This window comes from Cyprinodon tularosa, unplaced genomic scaffold (assembly GCF_016077235.1).
Source record: "Cyprinodon tularosa strain WSP-4 unplaced genomic scaffold, ASM1607723v1 ctg87, whole genome shotgun sequence".
Taxonomy (NCBI): Eukaryota; Metazoa; Chordata; class Actinopteri; order Cyprinodontiformes; family Cyprinodontidae; genus Cyprinodon; species Cyprinodon tularosa.
Genome location: NW_024039640.1, coordinates 1465653 through 1486120, shown reverse-complemented (window position 1 = coordinate 1486120; position 20468 = coordinate 1465653). Strand labels below are relative to the sequence as shown.

Sequence of the window (20468 nt, the reverse complement as noted above, 5' to 3'; positions counted from 1 at the left end):
GTTGTCATAACTGTGCCATACAATATCCCTACTGTTATCTTTCTGTGATATAATGATATAATCCAATGCAAAAGAAATAAATCACATCCTTCAAAACAATGACGCCAATTGTTCAAATAAGTGATCTATCTCTTTTTAAATGCACATCTTTATAAACTAAACATATTAAATTGCACAGAAACCATTTAAACAATCCATTGGCTGGACATGGTTCGCTTTAAACCTACAGTATTTTAGGACATTTTAATGATTTACACCAAAAAAAGAAAAAAAATCTCAATGCAATGCCGAGAAAATAATATCAAAGCAAAGAAAATCTCCCACATGGAGTGCAATAAACAGATTTTGTTAGTTTTTCCTTTGCAGGATGGATGCTGCTGCAGGGAGGAAAAGTTGAGATGCGCCTCCTACCTTATAATGGCCGTGTCGCCCTGACGGATGGTGATGTTGTCGGTGGCCCGCTGCATATCCACACTCCGGACGGGGAATCCTGTAGGGATAAGACAGAGCAGTCTGAAAAACGAAGCCTGCAGCTGCTTCCAACACGATTTGCGCCCCACATGCATCTCAAAACGCGTCTCGGGAGCAATAGATCCAAAACGTGCAAAACCCAGAAAGAGTGCTCCAGACTTCTGCTGTCAATAAACGCAGAGTGAATATCTGTCCAAAAACAGTCCGAGTTTGAACAGAGATTGAAATAGTTGTGGGCTGAGAGGGAAACAGTGCGGAGTCCTCGCTCTATAGTCCAGTGATGCGTAATGCTCTCCGCGTAAAGGGACCGCACAACCCACAGAGGCGACGGAGAGAGGCAGACTACTGTTTAGAGTCTGTGAAAATAACTCCCCACCTCCTCACTCTTCCTCCCTCTTTCTCTCTTTCACATCATCCAGCCTTTGACTGTGAGGCTCCCCTCATTGGTTGTCAGGACAACAGCACCACCTGAGGTCCCTTTTAGTGACACACAGCAAAATATTTGCAAACAGATTAAACAAAGAGGGCATATGAGAAGGATGGCTTTGAATTTTGAAATTAGATTCTGTTCAAAATGTATGAGAAGTCAGGGAAGTTAAATGCTGGATAATACGGAAGAGGATTAGGGCCACTGGAAAAAAAAATGTTAACTGATTTTTTATTTTATTTCAGTATAGTATGGAAAAAAAGTCAGAATTCTGACTTTAATCTCGGAATTCTGACTTTTTTTATTGTCAGAATTCAGTCAGAATTCTGAGAAAAAAGTCAGAATTCTGACTTTAATCTCGGAATTCTGAAAAAAAAGTCAGAAATCTGATTTTTTTCTCAGAATTCTGACTTTAATCTCAGAATTCTCACAATAAAAAAAGTCAGAATTCAGAGAAAAAAATCTGATTTCTGACTTTTTTTTTCAGAATTCCGAGATTAAAGTCAGAATTCTGACTTTAATCTCAGAATTCTGACTTTTTTTCTCAGAATTCTGACTTTTTTTATTGTCAGAATTCAGTCAGAATTCTGAGAAAAAAAGTCAGAATTCTGACTTTAATCTCGGAATTCTGAAAAAAAAGTCAGAAATTTGATTTTTTTTTCTCAGAATTCTGACTTTAATCTCAGAATTCTGCCAATAAAAAAAGTCAGAATTCTGAGAAAAAAAGTCAGAATTCTGAGATTAAAGTCAGAATTCTGAGAAAAAAAAGTCAGAATTCTGAGATTAAAGACAGAATTCTGAGAAAAAAGTCAGAATTCTGACTTAATTCTGTTAAACTGAAATAAAATTTAAAAATCCTCTACCACGGAAGAGGATTAGGGCCAGTTAAAAAAAAAAGTTAACTGATTTGTAAAAAAAAAAAAAAAAAAGTTAACTGATTTGTAAATTTTATTTCAGTTTAGTATAGCAATTCTGACAATAAAAAAAGTCAGAATTCTGACTTAATTCTGTTTAACTGAAATAAAATTTAAAAATCTGTTAACTTTTTTTTTTTTTTTTTTTTTACTGGCCCTAATCCTCTACTACGGAAGAGGATTAGGGCCAGTTAAAAAAAAAAAGTTAACTGATTTGTAAAAAAAAAAAAAAAAAGTTAATTGATTTGTAAATTTTATTTCAGTTTAGTATAGCAATTCTGACAATAAAAAAGTCAGAATTCTGACTTTAATCTCTGAATTCTGACTGAATTCTGACAATAAAAAAGTCAGAATTCTGACTTTAATCTCTGAATTCTGACTGAATTCTGACAATAAAAAAGTCAGAATTCTGACTTTTTTCCCATACTATAGTGAAATAAAATAAAAAAATATCAGTTTTTTTTTTTCAGTGGCCCTAATCCTCTTCCGTAATACAAGGAGCATTTAGTTATTAAAAAAAAAAAAATACTAGAACACTTAAATTATGCTGAAAGCCTCAGTTATTTTAAATCAAAATAATAAAAAAAAATTGTTAAGAAGAAGCCTTTGACTTAAAGTTAAATTCTTAACTGAAGTATCGTTTGTGGTACTGATGTTTTTTTGTCTGTTTTTTTACAGCCTGCTTTTATCATTTTTATCTTTTATTCTGCTTTTATTTTCCCTGTTTTATAGTTTAAATCATGTAAATCAGATTGGATATTCTTTGTTCTGAATGGTGCTATACAAACTGATTATCCTTGGGTTAATATCTTAAATCTAGTATCCTAAGTGTCTTGGGAACTTCCTTAGCCAAGTAAACATAGTAGTGATAACTACAAGTTTAACCCCTCCCAGCCAGTAAGTGAATTTCCAGAAAAAAATAAACTAAATAATTTCCCCAATGTGGAACAATAAGGGATTTTCTGTTCTATTCTATTCTATTCTAAGTGGCACACACACACTTGGCCGTTCACTCTAGTTCTATAATGTTTGTCAGCTGATAAATAGATCTGCTACTAATTTATACCTTAGCAGGAAAGAAAAGCAGCAAACTCCACATTCATTCTGTGCTTCTTTGCTTCCTTAAAGGTATAGTGGAAGACCTGCCCTCTCCACCTTAACCCTTTACAGCCTGATCCAACAATAAAACAAAACAGAAAATTACTTTTTTTTTTGTTTGAATTCCTTATTTGCCCTTTTAACAAAATATGTAAAAAGAAAAAACAGAAATACATTTTTGATATTAATAATTTATTACTATGCGATAAGTCAAGATTATTTTTTGTGTAGTCTTCCACTGGCTGTTATCAGGTATATCTGATTGTGTACAATAGGATTTTGAGCAAAGTTTTTACCATTAAATTATGCAAAAGGTGTCAGATGCAAAACATTTCAGAAACCGTATGTATCAAATACGATACATTTGGCATTACACGGTTCAAAGAAAAAGCACATGCACAACCCTGCACCCGCTCCCAAAGGGAACACCTATTAAACATGTGCAAGAGTGTAAAGTAGCCCATTTCTGCTCATGTACACTGTTTTAACATGTCAGACTCACCACCAGTAAGTGAAAAGGAGAATGAGCAAGTAAGATGGCCTTACGGAAACTTATCACCAGAATGATTAACAATTTGGAATACCACTTATTTACTCAGAAAAAGGAAAAATATCTTCCACTATTCCTTTAAATCATCACCGTTCGCATTATAACCACAGGCACATGTATATATATAATTTCAACCCTTCAAAGTTCATAAAACAATAATTTCTATACTGTATATTTTTTCATTAAAAGTTAATAGTTTCATTCCAAGCCACTCTAGACGTTCTGTGAATATTATACCTCTAATTTAAATTAATCGCTTTGATGAACAAGTTGTAGCTTTGACCTTTAAGCTGTTTTAAGCAAGTTTGACTCCTATTTAAGATAAAAAATATGATTGTTTAAGGCAGTGGTTCCCAAAGTGTGGGGCGCGCCCCCTAGAGGGGGCGCAATGCCATTGCAGGGGGGGCGCGGGAAGCGGTATGGATGAATGAAGAAAAAAAAAAAAAGAAAAAAACAGCGCTTGCTTGACTGAGCATAATGGACAGTTGTGACACTGCAACCCAGATTTGAGAAGATCTACATCAAAAAGCAGGCTCACTACAGCCACTGAAAAGATGTGAGGATTAAAGTACAAAGAAAAAACTCTCAGGGAGCTGTTAAATGTTTTTACTCCATTTTGCACAGAGGCTTTTTTAATGTATAGATTATAGCAAAGTTAAATATTGTTACAAATAAAAAAAAAAGAAATATGTTTAAAATAACACAGACAACAAAGAATCCTCTTCTAATCTACAGTATAGAACTATGAAAAAAATGCAGTTACACAAAAGTGTTCCACTGTAAAGATGGTGTAGTTTGTTTTGTTGCAACCTGAAGTGTGAAATAAACTTCAGTGGAGTTTGAAAACAAAATATGTGTATAGATTTATTATATCTGGTTGAACGATGTGTGTGCCCAGTTGATTCTTTTTTTGGGGGGGGTCGGGGTTATGGGGGGGGGCGTGGACATTTTATTGTAATCCAAAGGGGGGCCCAGAAGAAAATCTTTGGGAACCACTGGTTTAAGGGATATAGAGGTGAGAGTTAGTGCATCACCGATCATCATCTCCCTGCTTTTGGTATGCTGGTATGCAGCATACCAAAAGCAGGGAGAGAGGCAGGGACCTAAGATCAGTGTATTTAAAAAAAAAAATAAAATAAAATAAAATAAGAGTAAAACCAAAGTGTTGGCGTGTCCATCGCCACAAAAGCTGATCAGCCGTTTTAAGATGGAGGCAAGAAACAACACAGAGACATGAATTTTGTTTGGCCTGCGTGTGATCATTTATGTGAAGGAGCTGCTGCCATTTATTGATGACTGCACACTGGTGTGAAGCCACGCCCACATCCAAAAGAGGATACAAGAATCAATTAGGGACACAGATGTCAACACAAAGACTATATCTTTATCCATAAAACAATGAAGTATTTCAACTATTACTGATAGAAAGACATCAGGAGGATAAAGGTTAGTGGAACAGAGTCATACAAACAGATATGATGGATAGTTATAGATGGTTGGAGTGACTGATGTTCTATTTTTGTTGCTTGGTCTACAATTGATGAGACAGACTTTCTTCTTCATTGTCATCCTGCTTATCACAGTAGTAACACCAAAAACAATCTGTTGCAACTGTGTCACATTGTTTGTCCTGGTCCAACAATCTCTGCATTAAGGCGAATAAGACCAACCGAAGGTGTAAATGTTATCACTTTTATCCATGGATTCAACAATTAGGGTCAATCTGCCTTAAAAGCTCATTCCTGTGACCTGAAATACCTTCAAACTTACATTTCCAGTACATAGTTCACACAGAAAAATATTAGAACACAGTATCCGGCATCCATTTAAACATTTAATGACCTTTTATGTGAATAAAGCAAACATGCTGATGGCTTAAAGGTTATTAAGACACAACTTGTAGAAACTGCTATAATCATTTTTACATTTGGAGTTGCTTTTAAAGGATTAGTAACAAGGATTTATGTCATGTTTGTTGGGTAAGAGTAACTATCTCTGACCTTTTAATAGAATCTGATTTTAAAAACTGCACACTTTTCCTCTAACTGAAGAATTGTGTATATTTCTACGGTAAAGAAAAGAGAAGTACTTTAAAGTGGCTTAGGAAGAGTAAATGCAGAGAGTCCTCGTTATTCATTGAACGTACAGGTATTTGTTTATTTGGAGCAGGACCAATCCCTTGAAGTGTTTCAGGCTGAGTCGATATTCTTCAACAGTTTTTTTTTTTTTTTTTTTTTTTTTTTTGTAGGGCAGAAATGCTTAAAACATCCTAAAACTTTACGACACAGCTTGGCCAAAATTATTTATATTTTTATTTAACGGTTGGACCCTCTCCTGCTTTTGCTCTATTCTAATTGGTGTATGTGTTTTAACAGCCAGGTAAATACAGTACAGTGGCTTTTATAACAAAAAATAAATCTGTTGTAAATTTACTATAAAAAGCTCAGGCTTGGATTACTTTTTTTATTCATTTATCAACCTGGTTACAACTGAGCTAAAAAAAAAAGATTTTTTTTTTGGGATATAAGCAAAAGTAACTGTTGGAGTTATTATGATTTCTGTTGTTTTATGATTTCTGTTGTTTTTATCATTCTATTCATTTATATCTTTTATATTACTTTTAATCATTTCTTTTGCTATGATACTCTCATCAGTGGAAACAGTGTACTGTATGCAGGTCATAAGACGGTCAAATGTTTTGCGAGAATGCTTTCCTGTTTTTCATTTAAGAAACACAGAAGTTAAAAGGTTCATGACCCCCCACACCTTTTTTAAAAGCGTATACTGAAACCAGACATGTTCCCTATCTTAAAAGTTCATGCTATGTCTAAGAGATTGCGTAATCGAAACTAACGCCTGCCGTTGTAATGTGTTGACTGCTCAATAAATAAGCCTGCAAGCGTGGAGCAAGACGATGATGCACAGAGATCCCAAAGCTCTGTGTATTTTCCCTTTGCAAAGCATGGTCAAGAAAAATTTTACACTGTCTTTGTTTCTTTCTTTATAGGTTAAAGTTGGGGAAACTTAAAAACCCTAACAGTAACTATTCTGTAATATTTCGATTCGTTCCTATCAAATCAAGGCATCACCACTCAAAGCTACAGGGTAGGGAAGGTGGTTAAATTTAGCTATTTAGCCATTCTTTTTAAATGAACTCATTTAGAGAAAAATAAGTAGCCAAATGAAATAAATAGTAATAAATAAAAAGTAATGGAAGCACCCTTCATTCCCATTGTGCCATAAACCATGATAATAAATTATTTTAATATTAAAACTCTTTTTGACATTTTAATGCTTTTTGATACAGAGAAATGCCTCCAACTATGATACAGAACTCAACCCTATTCCTTCAGGAAGAATTACAGAAGGTTAAGAATCAATTGTCTAAACAGTTATTGATTTAGGATTAGGCCAAACATTTAATGAAATATTTTTTAGCCAAATGTTTTATTTACCTCTTGGATATTCATAGACATTTTGCTCTAAATTAGTTAAAAACTTATCTTTGTTTGGACAAATTAATATGTATCAAACTGTGATATCGGAGGGTTGTTGTTGCCTTGCAGCAATAAGGTTCTGGGCTCGATTCCTGGCCCGGGGTCGTTTTTTATGGAGTTTGCACGTTCTACCTGTGCATGCATGGGTTCTCTCCAGGTACTCCGGCGTCCTCCCAGAGTCCCAAAACCTCACTGTTAGATTAATTGGCTTCTCTACATTTTCCTTAAGTGCGTGTGTGCATGGTTGTGTGTATTTTTTTGTCTCTTTGTTGCCCTGCGACAGACTGGTTATCTGTCCAGGGTGTATCCCGCCTTTCGCCCATAGACTGATGGGTAAGGACTAAGTGGGAGAAGATGGATAGATGAAACTGTGATATCCATATTATTCGTTAATTTTCCCATTATGGTTCACAACCATTTAAAAAAAAAAAAAAAAAACCTGAATGTTGGAGCTGTACCTATACTATATATATGTTTACATCACTTTTTTTCACCAGTGTTTTTATTACTGCTGTTTACCTTTTATCAAGGCTGCACTTAAAAAAATGAAAGTCTAGAGAGCTGTGCTTAACAAAATTTCTTTTTGAATACACTTGTGTGTACAAAATGAAAAAATAAAATCTGTCTAAGTCTATTTTCATTTATTTTTCTTAGCCTATTTCAATTGAATTTCAACGGTTCAGTCAATAATTCATAACTGAAATATGTTTAACCTGGAGTTAAATGATTATTTCATTAAACCTGCTTTAAATCTGAGCAATTGTCAAAACCAGAAGACAGTTGCAGCCCAAGTTCATCCTTATCACTCCATTAAACAGCACCAATCTTCCTTCCTTCAACAACACAGTAACATCCCAATCAAAAATAAGTAATGAGCACAAACCTCATTGACTTTTGCCTGATTATAAAATGTAAGAAATCACCTATCCTCACTAGTTGCACCTCTGTGATCCTCCGGTTAAGACAAATAGCATCAACTAATCACATTCAAACTTCAGACGTAAGTAAAACAACTTTGAAATAACTTTATTGACCACAAAGTTTTGCTGTCAGAGGGCACTGCCTTGGCCATGAAATGTCTTCAGAAATATCAATAAAACTTATCAGAGCTTGGCCCAGCTAAATAACAAACTTCATATGCTACAGCACCAGGTTCATAGAAAGGTTTATGCAGCATTAAATCTGGGTACTTTTGTGTGTCGTAAAAATGTAAGGTTAATTTCCAATAGAGTGATGGAGATATAAGCTTTTCATGTGGAGTTAATTCAGAAAGTTTTTACGCAGTCTGGATTTTATTAATGGAAATAATAATAATAAAAAAAAAAGAATATTGTGTTAGAAAATGTCTTTTTATTTAATCAACAAATGTTTAGATGTGTGATCTTTGAAATTACTATCGTTTTCCACACAAGCTGTTTACCAATGTGCTGTGAAGTCAACCCTAAAATCCTGCTGCCCTAATCCTCTGGTAGTTTAGGCAATTTCCGAGATCACACAGTTAATGGAGGATAGCGTGCATTTAAAACCACTTTAAATTAAGACCACTTTAAAAGCGGAAAGCAGAGTATGCATCTGCATACAGATTTACACTGAGGAGAAGCCTGTGTGGTGCTGAGCTCTATCTTTAGCCATAGATTCTCTGAAGTCGGTCAGTTATCTGTTAGTATACAGCTACACAAGCTGCCAAATGACTGACAGAACCATTTAAACTCTGCTGTAAACCCGATAAAAAAAAAAACTTAGAGTCACACAAAAAAACGGGAAAATAGTGGAGTTTCAACAAGGTTGTTATGGAGCAAAAAAAGTTGAGCATTTCAAGTACCATGGTGAAAAAACTTTAAGCTCACATGCAACAGAAGTTAACAGAAGAATGCAGGCCGAGAATAGAAACCTGCAACTGGTGAAATGTATTCCTTCTCCTTTTGTTTTGCTGATTCAGACCTAAAGAAACACATGCAAACCGAGCGCCTTTTATTATTGAATTTTTATTTAGTGGTGAGATATGCAGCACATTTCTCTGTGCCTCAGTTACAACAGCTGCATCACCAAGCACCCGAGAGACTCCTCAGGACGGCGGGACTGCAAGCATATAGTTTGGCTCACAGGAATGCAAAAACAACTGTCATTATCTATGATCAGCACCACAGTCTGAGACAGATAAATGATGAAACTGCTGCAGCAATAGAGGAAATCAGTTTGCTCAAGGGGAAAGCAGAACATCATATGTTATTCATCTCTAGTTTGGTTTGGGAAGTAAAAAATAGCAGTCTAGGAAGAACTCTTAGCATGGTAATTAGAACTGTCCTATAAATGATTAGATTGTCCTTTTTTTCTGCAAAGCGAAGAGTAACTATGATTTCACTAAACCATTTTATCTTTTTCATAGTTATTTTTTTTGCATTCTTAGCCAAAAGAGGTGTGATTGATATATTACACGTTAAGAGGTGGCTTGGCTTTCCCCTCATCCTATTAGCCACATTTGAAAAGGTGCCTGTGTTTGAATATCATGTGCTTTGAAGCAGACATCATTCATGATTCTGCTTGTTCATTTAACATTCGATAAGAAACAACATCCTCTTTAAAAAACAACTGGATAATTAAGGCAGAAATGTAGAATGAAATCTTTTTTTTTCTCCCTTTTTTGCACATACTGACCTTGATCTGTTGCATATGCCTAATAGAAATGAATGGATGAACATAATAAATAGCTAATTAAATGTAAAATATATTTTTTCTGAGCAACATTCTTTACCATTAGTCGTTAAGGCCAGATTTCATGTTTTTTTATTTTTATTATTATCTTATTTGTCAAGCTAATTGTTCCTTTTCCAGCCATGATATTGATTTGGATTCTTCTTCATATCTTTTGATGTTTAATAGCCTTTCAGCTTCACTTCTTGTTTTATGGTCTGACTGCAGACGAACACGTCCAAACACATGCTATTTATAGCTGTGTGGAAGAACAATGTTCTACTCAGAGATATTATTGCTTCAATACAACCAGGTAGGGGGTAATAATAAGTGGGTTTGTATGAAAAGAATAAAAGTGCTGAAAAATAAAGAAAAAGTGATCTCTTACCACCTGCGTACCAATGAACCTTTGTGTCCTGGTGGTTACTGGGAGATTAATTAACTACATGGGGTGTTTCTGTTTGTCTGATATTATCTTACTCCTTGGTTTTCTTTCTCTGCTGTCTGACCCTGCAGACTGTGTGGTCAGAAGACGCTTAGTGGGCCCAAGTGTGCCGGTACAGAAGCCCAAATTTACACTGCACAGGCACAGCGTTTATATGAAGATTAGGGGCAGGAGCCATAATTATGGCCTGAATTTGGTAGATAATTTTGTCTAGTTTACTTTCGTTAAATATCACTGTTCATCTTTTTGGCTCGTAGATGTTGTCTACTCATCCAACAACTTTATTATTTTGTTGATGTTTTATGACAGCTGTGATCTGGACATGGCATTCTTATTCTGATTTTGAAAAGTTTTTTTTTTTTTATTTATTATTTTTTTATCTCTTTAAATATCCTGCCTATCATCTATGTTCTTCATCCCTGATCTTCTCACTGCTTCCATGTTTCTGATCCTCGCCTGCTTTCTTAACTCCTCTTTGCCTGGCAGGATTTGTCATTGGACTAATGATGCAGAGAAACCATCACACAAATTCCCTTTGTGGACTTTAAGATTCAGACATCAAGAGGACGTTAGACTTCTTCATTTTCCCTTTTTAGTTTCCTCCAAACATTTGGGTGACCAGATCTGTCCCCCCCTCTCACCAGTTCCCGATTTCTAATAAATCTTTTAAAACATTCCCTGTGCCTCTTTAACAAACTTTACAAGTCTAGATGAGAGGAAATAAAAGGCATGATAAATGGGCCTAGTTTATTCTTTTTTCTTTTATACATCAACCTTTGAAATTTAGAAATCTTGCAAGAATATTAAAAGAATTAGAAAAGTTGTTTGGAGTGACCTTAAAGTTTGCTGAATTTATGGAGTTATTGAGTATTTAGGAGATGCTTGTGTAGTTTCAATCCTTTCATTTAGGGGCCATTTTATAACAATTCTTCTTTTCACTGCAAAATTGATAACTTTGTATAATTATAAGTGTTTTATCACCTCCATTAAACAGATACAATTTCATCAGGTAATCATTTTATATTAGTTTAAACATAAGACTGGTCAGCCATTTGCAAAGCACCATGAAAGTCTGCCATCTTGAAATAACAGATGGCAGTGAGTAATAAAAGAGAACTAATATGCAGAATAACATATTTCTCCTTTCTGAAAGTCTGCAAGTCTAAAAGTCAACTGAAAGTCTGCATGACTGCAACTCAATGCTAAACCATGCATATGCTGCCGCAGAGCAAGGAACAGTTTCAGCGTCGCTAAGAAAGCAAAAAAAGAGAACTTCAAAGAAAACACTGGAGGCATCAAAAAATAGGGATGAACGTCGGTCAGGCCTTCTCCAGGTGGAATGAGCTAATGAAGGAGAATCATTTTATAAGGAACACTGAAGTTATGTTCCTCAATAAGTAAGCAAACTGGACTCCTTTAAATAGTGTAAAGCAAAATTCTCCATTTGGTTTAAAAAGACAGTGTTGTTTGTTACAATAGAAAGTTTAACTGTAGATCTTGAAGGATGTACCTATCGCAGATTTAAATGGGTTTAGTAGCTATAAGTGCCATGATGAACGCTGGCTTTCTGTCACACTAAATGCCAGCTTCCCATTGGCTTTAAATCCACCATTGTCATGACAACTGTAGCTATATGTTCTAACTGCCACACCCTAACTTCTTTTAATCTATTTATTTACTTATTTAATTTTACCTTCTGAAAATCACAATGCAATGAAGTTTGTAATATTTAAAAAAAATAACAAACCTCTTCTCCTGATTTGAAGCTCCATGAAGTATTGGATGACATGGTTACATCTGCGTTGTCAAAGTTTTTATAAACACGGCAGTTATCATTAAGACAATAGGGCTTGGTCGTCATGACGTAAGCACTTTGCGTCGCCGCCATCTTGAAGGCCTCTTTTACCGCTGCTCAGACTACTGCCTATGACTACCGCGTACTGTACTCCCTCTCAGCCGTGTTTTAATTTGATTAATTTCACCTTAACTTGATTTCAACCACGGTAAACCGTTGCTGTATTGTGGGCTGTAACAGCGCAACACATGATCGCCATGGGAAAAACATAGAAAATGGGTTAACTTTCCACCGCTTTCCTGCCTGGAGGCGCAACCACGGAGACCATGTATCAGAGATAATGAGTCGTTGGCTAGCTTGGATCGCGGCTGTAAGACACAGTATCCCGATGTCAATGAGAGTGTGTTCCCTGCATTTTCATTCTGGTAAGTTAAAGATGCACGGTTTTATTTTATAGCCTACATTGTTTCTTTCCTTCAAAGTTGGGATCTTTTACGGGAAAATAATAAAAACGGCAGCGGGAAAAGGCTCAAATACGTGAGAAACCCGGAGGGTTTGGGGAGGGTTTGCAGTTAACGTTACTAACTACACCTTTGAAACACATAGCACCTAGTTAAAAGTACATTACATGCGTGAGTGGTTGTTAGCACTAGCTGTTAGCAGTTACTAAACTAGCAGGTTCCAGAGCCCGTCTGATCACAGCTTACCTTCGTACGGATTACTGTGTTCCCACTGTTTGCTGGCTTTATGATGTGCAGCTCCTGAACCCATCCATTCATGAACTGCACATGAGACTCCAAGGACTTGTAGCTTCGGAACTGTTTTGAAGTATAGGCGCTCACTCATCGGTGCTCCACTCTTTGTTTGGAACTTCATATGGATCCAAATTATTAATAATGCTCATTTTGTCAACATACCGGTCCGTGGCTTCTCTATTTAATGTGTCCCGGTAAATTCCAGATCCTTTTCAGGATTTTAACATCTTTTTTCTCTCTACGTCTCTTCTTTCAACAACAACGTTGTATCAGAGCTATGTTTACGTACGCGTAGCCCTCAATATGGCCGCCACGTCCCACAATGCAACGTGGATCCTGAGCCCTATATGTGTTTGAGGCAGTGACGTGCTACGGTATGGTGTTTGTTTGAATGAAACACCTCCATTTCAGATTTCCGTAATTCTTACCGAATATCCCTTTAAGGAATTCAAGACATATCTTAAATCCCTTTCTTCCATCTCGCTGCTTCTTTTTTGGGGATATTGTCAACACATTAGTTTGATTATATTGCCATTAACACACACTGGTCTAGTTACCACTGTTAGTTACTAGTTACCTTAATGTGCAGCGGCAGAATCATCATATCCCTGAACTTTAAACAAAGGCAGCAACTTGGTGTTCATTAAAAGAGTGAAAAACAAAAAGATGCCTCCAATGTATTTCTTTATTTCAAACATATGTCAAGCAGTTAATTTCTGCCTAATGCTTTCTTGCCTGGTTTTATGTTTAAATCTTCAGGATATTGCTGGTTTCATTTAGGATTCATAACTGCCCAGACAAAGCTGAAAGAAAGGCTTGAGATGCAACTATTTTATTACGGATGCTTTTGTGTGCAATGCAACAACAACCTCAGGACAACAATAGAGGTTGGTCTTCCCAAAAGCACTTGAGAAAGGTTTAAAGGCCTTTTAGGCGAGTCTTCCTGAAAAAATGAACTGAGGTGAGCATTGACATTAGATTAACCTCTTATACTTTAGGGACTTGGTTTTTTTAGATATAGGCTCTGCCCTTTGGGTCAAGTTGGTCTATATAATGCACCGCTGTCTAATGGAAAACACTACATCAAAAGACTGACTCATAGGGTAGGGGGCTGCTTCACTAGTCACAGCTACACATTACATTTACTAATATCTTTAACCAGCAGGTTATTAACCCTGTAATGCCAAATGTATCATATTTGATACATACGGTTTCTGACACCTTTTGCATAATTTAATGGTAAAAACTTTGCTCAAAATCCCATTGTACACAATCAGATATACCTGATAACAGAGGGCAGAAGACTACACAAAAAATAATCTTGACTTATCGCATGGTAATAAATTATTAATATCAAAAATGTATTTCTGTTTTTTGTTTTTTTTTTACATATTTTATTAAAAGGCCAAATAAGAACATTAAAACAAAAAGAAGTCATTTTCTGTTTTGTTTTATTCTTGGATCGGGCTTTAAAGGTTTAACGTTTAACAATATTCATTGATAATGCTGCACGGCTTCCCCTTCACTCCTGTACTCTTCTTTTGTTTTGCTGCTTGCAGCTTTCCCCGGCTTTCCTTTTTCACTATAACTGAGCCAGACTACTGTTGTCATTTTTTGCCTCACAAAACACATCATGTAATATTTGTTGGGCTATGGGGATGCATTGTCATTTTACCCACGCTGAGATGGTATGAGGTTGTAATGAAAAAAGACAAACAATGTATCGATTAGAGTCGACCTAAGTCAAGCATAATAAAAATATATGAAATATTTTCAAAAATTACAATTGTATAACTGGAGACTATTGTGTTTTATGGGTTTGGTAAACTTAAACTGCTAGTAACAGAATGCTCTAAGAAAAAGTGTCTATAGAAAAGATTTACTTAAAAAAATGAATTGCGTCATGGACATCAGCCTAAGTGTTTTACTCATTTAAAGTGTGATAAATGAAACACTAAGGCTGCCCCCTGCTCCCCCCGTGGTTAGCTTACTGGTTAAACAGGTGGGCATATCATGCAGTCAGTTTTTTTGTCTACAATGTTGCCCAACTTCAAAAGAACATTATATAAAATATTACAAAACAGATGCACAATGAAATAAATAGTTAGGTCTACACAAAGGAAAAGTTGGGCTTACCCTTTCTCTATCTAGAACTTGTAAAGGTAGGGGTCTGAGGTCAAGAACAAGGATAGCTACTGTGGGGCCCCAAAGAACCCAGACATAAACTGTTTACATTTTTACATTTGCAGAGCACTATTTGCAAAAACCAGCTGCTATGGAGACGGTTACTTAACCCAGACACTCGCATTGATGAACATTGAACATTTTGAGTGCACAGATTTATACATTTCCACAGATCTGTCTGGATCTTAGGGATAAATGAAGAGAAGTCCCTATTGAACAATGAACACAGCTCTTTTTCTAAGCATTTCAGACAATAAATTCACCTCCAATATCTGGTTTAGCCCTCAGCATGTGGTTCAATTTGTCTCTAGACACAGTAAGAGAGTGAATTATTGCATCCTCTGTAATATTTGAAAGCCCTCAGAATATCACTCGACTGAAAATGAGTGTTAGTTTGACGCATGGTGGCTATGTTTTCTTTGATGCTCCATTCTGCCCTCAATAGCACCTGTATCCATGGTGCAATAGGGTCCACAATGTCAATTTAAAGAGAAAGGCGAAGATAGATAAATGACTAAAGATAACTGATGTCAACCAAGAATTTGGAAGTATAATAAAACAAAACAAGAAAACAAAACTAACAAGTGTCAGACTGCATTTTTTTATCTGCCACTCTAAAATATTGTTTTGGAAAGACTCCGAAAAAGCTTTCAAATTTCACACTGAGTGCAAATGACAATGTCTGTTAACCTAATGATGTGTACAGATGGGAGTCACAGTGGGAAGGAAAGAGGAAAACGAGCGAAGTTTGTACAGGAGCTCCAATTGTTCATATGTGCACCATTACTGCAGGGTAGCTAAATCATTTCTGGCAGTGAAAAATGAAGAAAGCAGGAAATACATGCTTGTCATGTTGCATGCACCTTTACTGAACATTTTATAAGGTGCATTTATTCAGTTGCTCAATGCATTTGAGGAAATAGGTTGATAAATACAGTGTTTTAATGTTTTAGGGGACTTAAACCATCCCCAAAAAATATTAAACCATGTTTCTTTATATTAAATGAGATAACTCACTTTTTTACCATTTTGCATACCATATAACCTATTATAATTTGAAGTAAAACTCTATGCTTGGAATTATGCTCTTAGATATATTATCACTGTTCAGATCATGGAATCAATAGCAGCTTATGAAATACAAAAAACTGAGCAGTTAAAATAGTTGAAGGTTCTATTATGGGATATTTATTCTTCATCCACCTCTGCAGCAACTATCCTCTGCATGAAAACAAATGACAGTCAGCTCTGGCGTGAGCTATAAGATCAATGAGCCAGGCTGCTTTTATTTTCCTAACTTAAATGCAGTTTGTGCCAGCCTATGGTGGGAGGCATTTCCAAATTATTACATATTCCAGACAAACTTAGATTTAAATGATAAGACAACAGTCCACAGATGTGATTTCAAAAGAAACATTATTTCTTTGAATAAGGAAGAAACATATGAACCCTGGCATACATATCAAAAGTGTATTCTTGGCTGCAAAATGAAAGACTAAATACAATATCTGCCAACATCCTTTGAAGCATATATTGCATATCAAAGCAGATACTCATGCACACAAACAAAACAGCCTTCAAGGCCTGAAGCCTTTTGCTTTTCATAGTGTACCTCTTACTCAGTCAGCAGGAATACAAAATAAGGGCAAACCTTTAACACAACACCGCCATTACAAACGGCATGCTGAAGACTCAGTGTAAGGTTGTGTATAAAAAGACAATTTAAAGACATTTAACAAAGCTCTAAATATTAACAATAAAATATATAACATTAATTTGAAGAACATTTAGTTTAGAGTAATTAAATATATATATATATATATATATATATATATATATAGACATCCATGTTTTTATTGATTTGGTTTTGGTTGCATAAACATCCGATAAATACATATGTTCAGTGTGAAAAGAGAAGTTTGTTTAATTGGTACAGATGACTGCATAAAATCCTATACAAAAAAACCCAAAAACGAGTATAAACACTTCTCTTCATCAATGTATTTATGGATATTTACTAGGGTGACCATATTTTCATTTGGGAAAACCAGGACACCTTAGACTGGGTGGGGGGCGGCTGCAGGGGGGATCTCTGTTTCCATGCATAGAGATGTCTGTGGCATGCACTCACTTAACATAGACCTACAAAATCCTACAATAACATGATATTTACAGTTGATTTATAAATAAACATACATTTGCGCTTTTGCATGTTGTTGGCGTACTGACAGCCACGCTGTCTATATTCTGATTAAGAACAGGGCTGCCCGCACTGACGCAGCTCAGGGATTACGTCACACGCAGCGTCGTGCGCAGTGCCCTAGTGCCTGTAAATTTAATGGTCCAATTAAGGTAATTAAAAAAATCAGGACATTTCCTCACTTTCTAAAAAAAACCTGGGACGCCCGGGACAGGACGTAAAATACGGATATGTCCCGGGAAATACGGACGTTTGGTCACCCTATATTTACAGACTAAAAGATCATAGTAATGTTGACTATATCAGTGTGGAGTTCCCCCCCCCCCCAAAAAAAAGATGCTTAAATGAAAAAAAAGACATAATATTTTGTCTCTTACTGACATAAGTGACAGAGGCATGGCTGCCTACTTCTCTAAAGCCCCATTTACACTACCCTTTTGAAACTGTATAGAGAATGGTACGAGCACAACTGAGATAACTGCTGAGTGTAAATGGAACGAAACTGAGGACAGTGCCAGACACAGCTAAACCATGCTAAATTTAGTACCAGTTCAACAGTAGCGCTTGGCATGTTTCAGTTATGTTCTCTGATAAAAAATAGCACATGAGCAGACCGCGTCATCTCCTAAACTAACTTTAGCGTTGATAAATTAAACATGTTGTGCAGGAAATCGATGCATTGCAGCAGATAAAGGCTCTGGGCTGCATCACAAAATGTGCAGCTAAAACCAGCTGTTCATGCAAATGGAGTGCAGTAAAGCACAACAATTATCTTTTGGTCTTCAAATCAGTGCTCAACATTAGCAATTTGCTCATATTTGCTCTCTAAGGTGGTCAAAATTACTGCTCATCAGTTAAATAAACTGATTTTTATGTATAAAGTCTAGATTTATACATGACTCATTTCATATTTTTATTTTTTCATTTTTTTTTTAGTTTGACTTTTTTTTTTATGTAGATAAACAATTTACCCAATTTAATCAAATCACATCCTGTTCACTATTTAAACACAGAAGCAAACGGGTGTATTGAAAAGGATTTATGAAAGGATGTTTTATCAGAGCTTTTACTGATAGATTTAACACATGCAAATTGTTACGGTTTGACCTCAGGTTTCAACACCAGTGAATGAGCTTTCTCCTTTACTGGAGATGATTGGACCCTTGCTGGTCCTCTTTTCCACCCTTAGCCGCACTCACAGCACTTCCTCAATTTTCTTAAGAAAGAATTGCTTTACGTTGGACTGTGCTGCTCTCAAGTTCTATTAGAGATCAAGCACTGAGGGACCTCAGTGGGGGGGGATTGGTTTAACCCCTAGAGTAATGTTCAAGGTAAAAACCTTCAGGACAACACGCGGGATAACCCACAGGAACACAAGCAGCCAATGCATGGACTGATAGATCGAAGGAGCTTGTTCATGGAGACAGGAAATATATATTTTAAACCTGCAAAGTTGAAATTTCACGCAAATCCTCATACTACCACCGGGCACATTTTTTTTCTTCCTCTTTCTCAGTTTAGGTATGATTTGATTTCCAGAAGTAATTGGTGATTAATCAAAATGTTCATTGAATGCACTGTTCCACACAACTAACTTTGAGAAAATCAAAAGTAATTAACAGGACTGATCTTATCCATACAAACATTTTAAAAATAGCGTTTGTATTAGTGAATGATTATTACCATTCCAAAGCTTGCCAATTACCCTGATTTCTGATGCAGCTCATCCTACTGTTTTAAGACAAATTACTTTCAACTTGATATTATAAAATAAATACATAATAAAAAAAAAAAAATCTGATCTATTGACTCATTTCCACTTTGATGATTGATTTGGTTGCACAAACTGTTCCAAACTATTGAAAAACATAGCTTTGTTGATGTTGCAAAATATTCTAAGTGCTTTGGGAATAATTACAAATAACTATAAATCTCTTAAGTGTTCAAAGAAATTTGGAATATAACATGAATTAGGCTGAAAATCCCACAAAACTATAGCCTGACGTAGTCCGACTCAATTCTAGTCAGAATATGAGTCTGATACTGCTCCATAGAGCTGTGATTATGGGGCGTGTTTTGAACGAACCAGGAAAAAAAATGCCTCTGCACTTAATTGGATAGACCTACAACCAATAAGAGCAACGGAGTGCGTGACGTATGTTAAGCGAGGCATAGTTGTTGTCAACAAAAATCAAAGCGTGCAGTTGCACGCCTAGAATAAGAAGATGAGACTTGATCGCGTTTCTCTGTTCCTCTTTTAAAATTAATTTGCTGTCGATATCTTCTAGAACAGACCTAATAGCAGAATCTACTCACCCAAACTCTCCAGCGGCAGCCATTATTGTTGTCACCCTAGCGCGCTTTGGTCACGTGGTTGATTACGTTACTCTTGATCATCTGTCCATCATCGTGTAAAGTCCGCCCTGACAATTTGATTGGATCGCCTGACAGTGGGCGATAATACTCGCGCTACTATGGAGCAGAGCCAGACCGAACTTCCCCGAACTCAAACCTTGTGGGCGGGGCTAAGTTCTGACTGGCACCCAGGCTAACAAAACTACACATAATGCACCAAAATACGAACCTCTATAAAACAATGAGACATTTGACATCTTCTGGTCAGGAAATTGTTACAAAGCCATTTTGTTTTTGGAGCCAAGTGTTGCAGGGTATAATATAATATATAATATATATAATACTCACTCGATCCTGTTGATATTGAATCAAATAGTTTTGATCATCTGCATTAATGTAGTTTGGTTTGGGGTGTGGAAGGAATGATTTGGGTCGTTTGCCTGGAAGAGGGGTGTGTTGGCCATTATCAAAAGAGTCCACTAGGGGGACTAGTGCGCTCTTCTGCATTATTCAATACAAGAGTAAGTGAAAGCGCTGCTGTTTCTTTTCTTACATTTTGTCCTTTTATTAGCGCTAACATTAGAAATTTGGAATATAAAATTAATTAGGCTGAAAATCCCACAAAACTACACATAATGCACCAAAATACAAACCTCTATAAAACAATGAGACATTTTTTGACATCTTCTGGTCAGGAAATTGTTACAAAGCCATTTTGTTTTTGGAGCGAAGCAAACCAAAGTGAGAGCAATCCTTATGAATCAGTGGGAAACATTCCTGGGAGTGAATGACCTACAAATGTTGCTCCAAGAAAGCATTGGTACCTCAATCAGAAGGTCAAAAAAACAATACAGAACATCATCTAAAGCACTACAGATGTCATTTGTCAGCGTAAAGATCAGCGTTCATCATTCAACAATAACAACACGACCAGGAAACAAAGGCATCTGGGGAGGGGAGGCATAGACAAAGACAAGCCCCACTGCTGTACAAAAAGAAGACAAAGGTCTGTGGCAATGTTGAAGGTTTATGATAGGTACGAATCAAATTACTTCTGTAGTTAAACTCAAGTAGCATTTCAGCAAT

The 20468-nt window shown here is 36.1% G+C and overlaps 1 protein-coding gene across 3 annotated transcripts in view; it reads right to left on the bottom strand.

Moving 5' to 3' along the window:
* Positions 1-20468, bottom strand: part of LOC119775395 (limbic system associated membrane protein) — a 747266-nt gene that overhangs the window by 402678 nt on the left and 324120 nt on the right. For 2 of the 3 annotated variants that reach the window (XM_038273363.1, XM_038273365.1), the window contains exon 2: positions 412-490. In XM_038273363.1, coding sequence (XP_038129291.1) covers positions 412-490 — 79 coding nt within the window. Of the gene's footprint in view, positions 1-411; positions 843-20468 lie in introns of those variants that run through there. The other variant, XM_038273362.1, reaches the window with a different exon arrangement.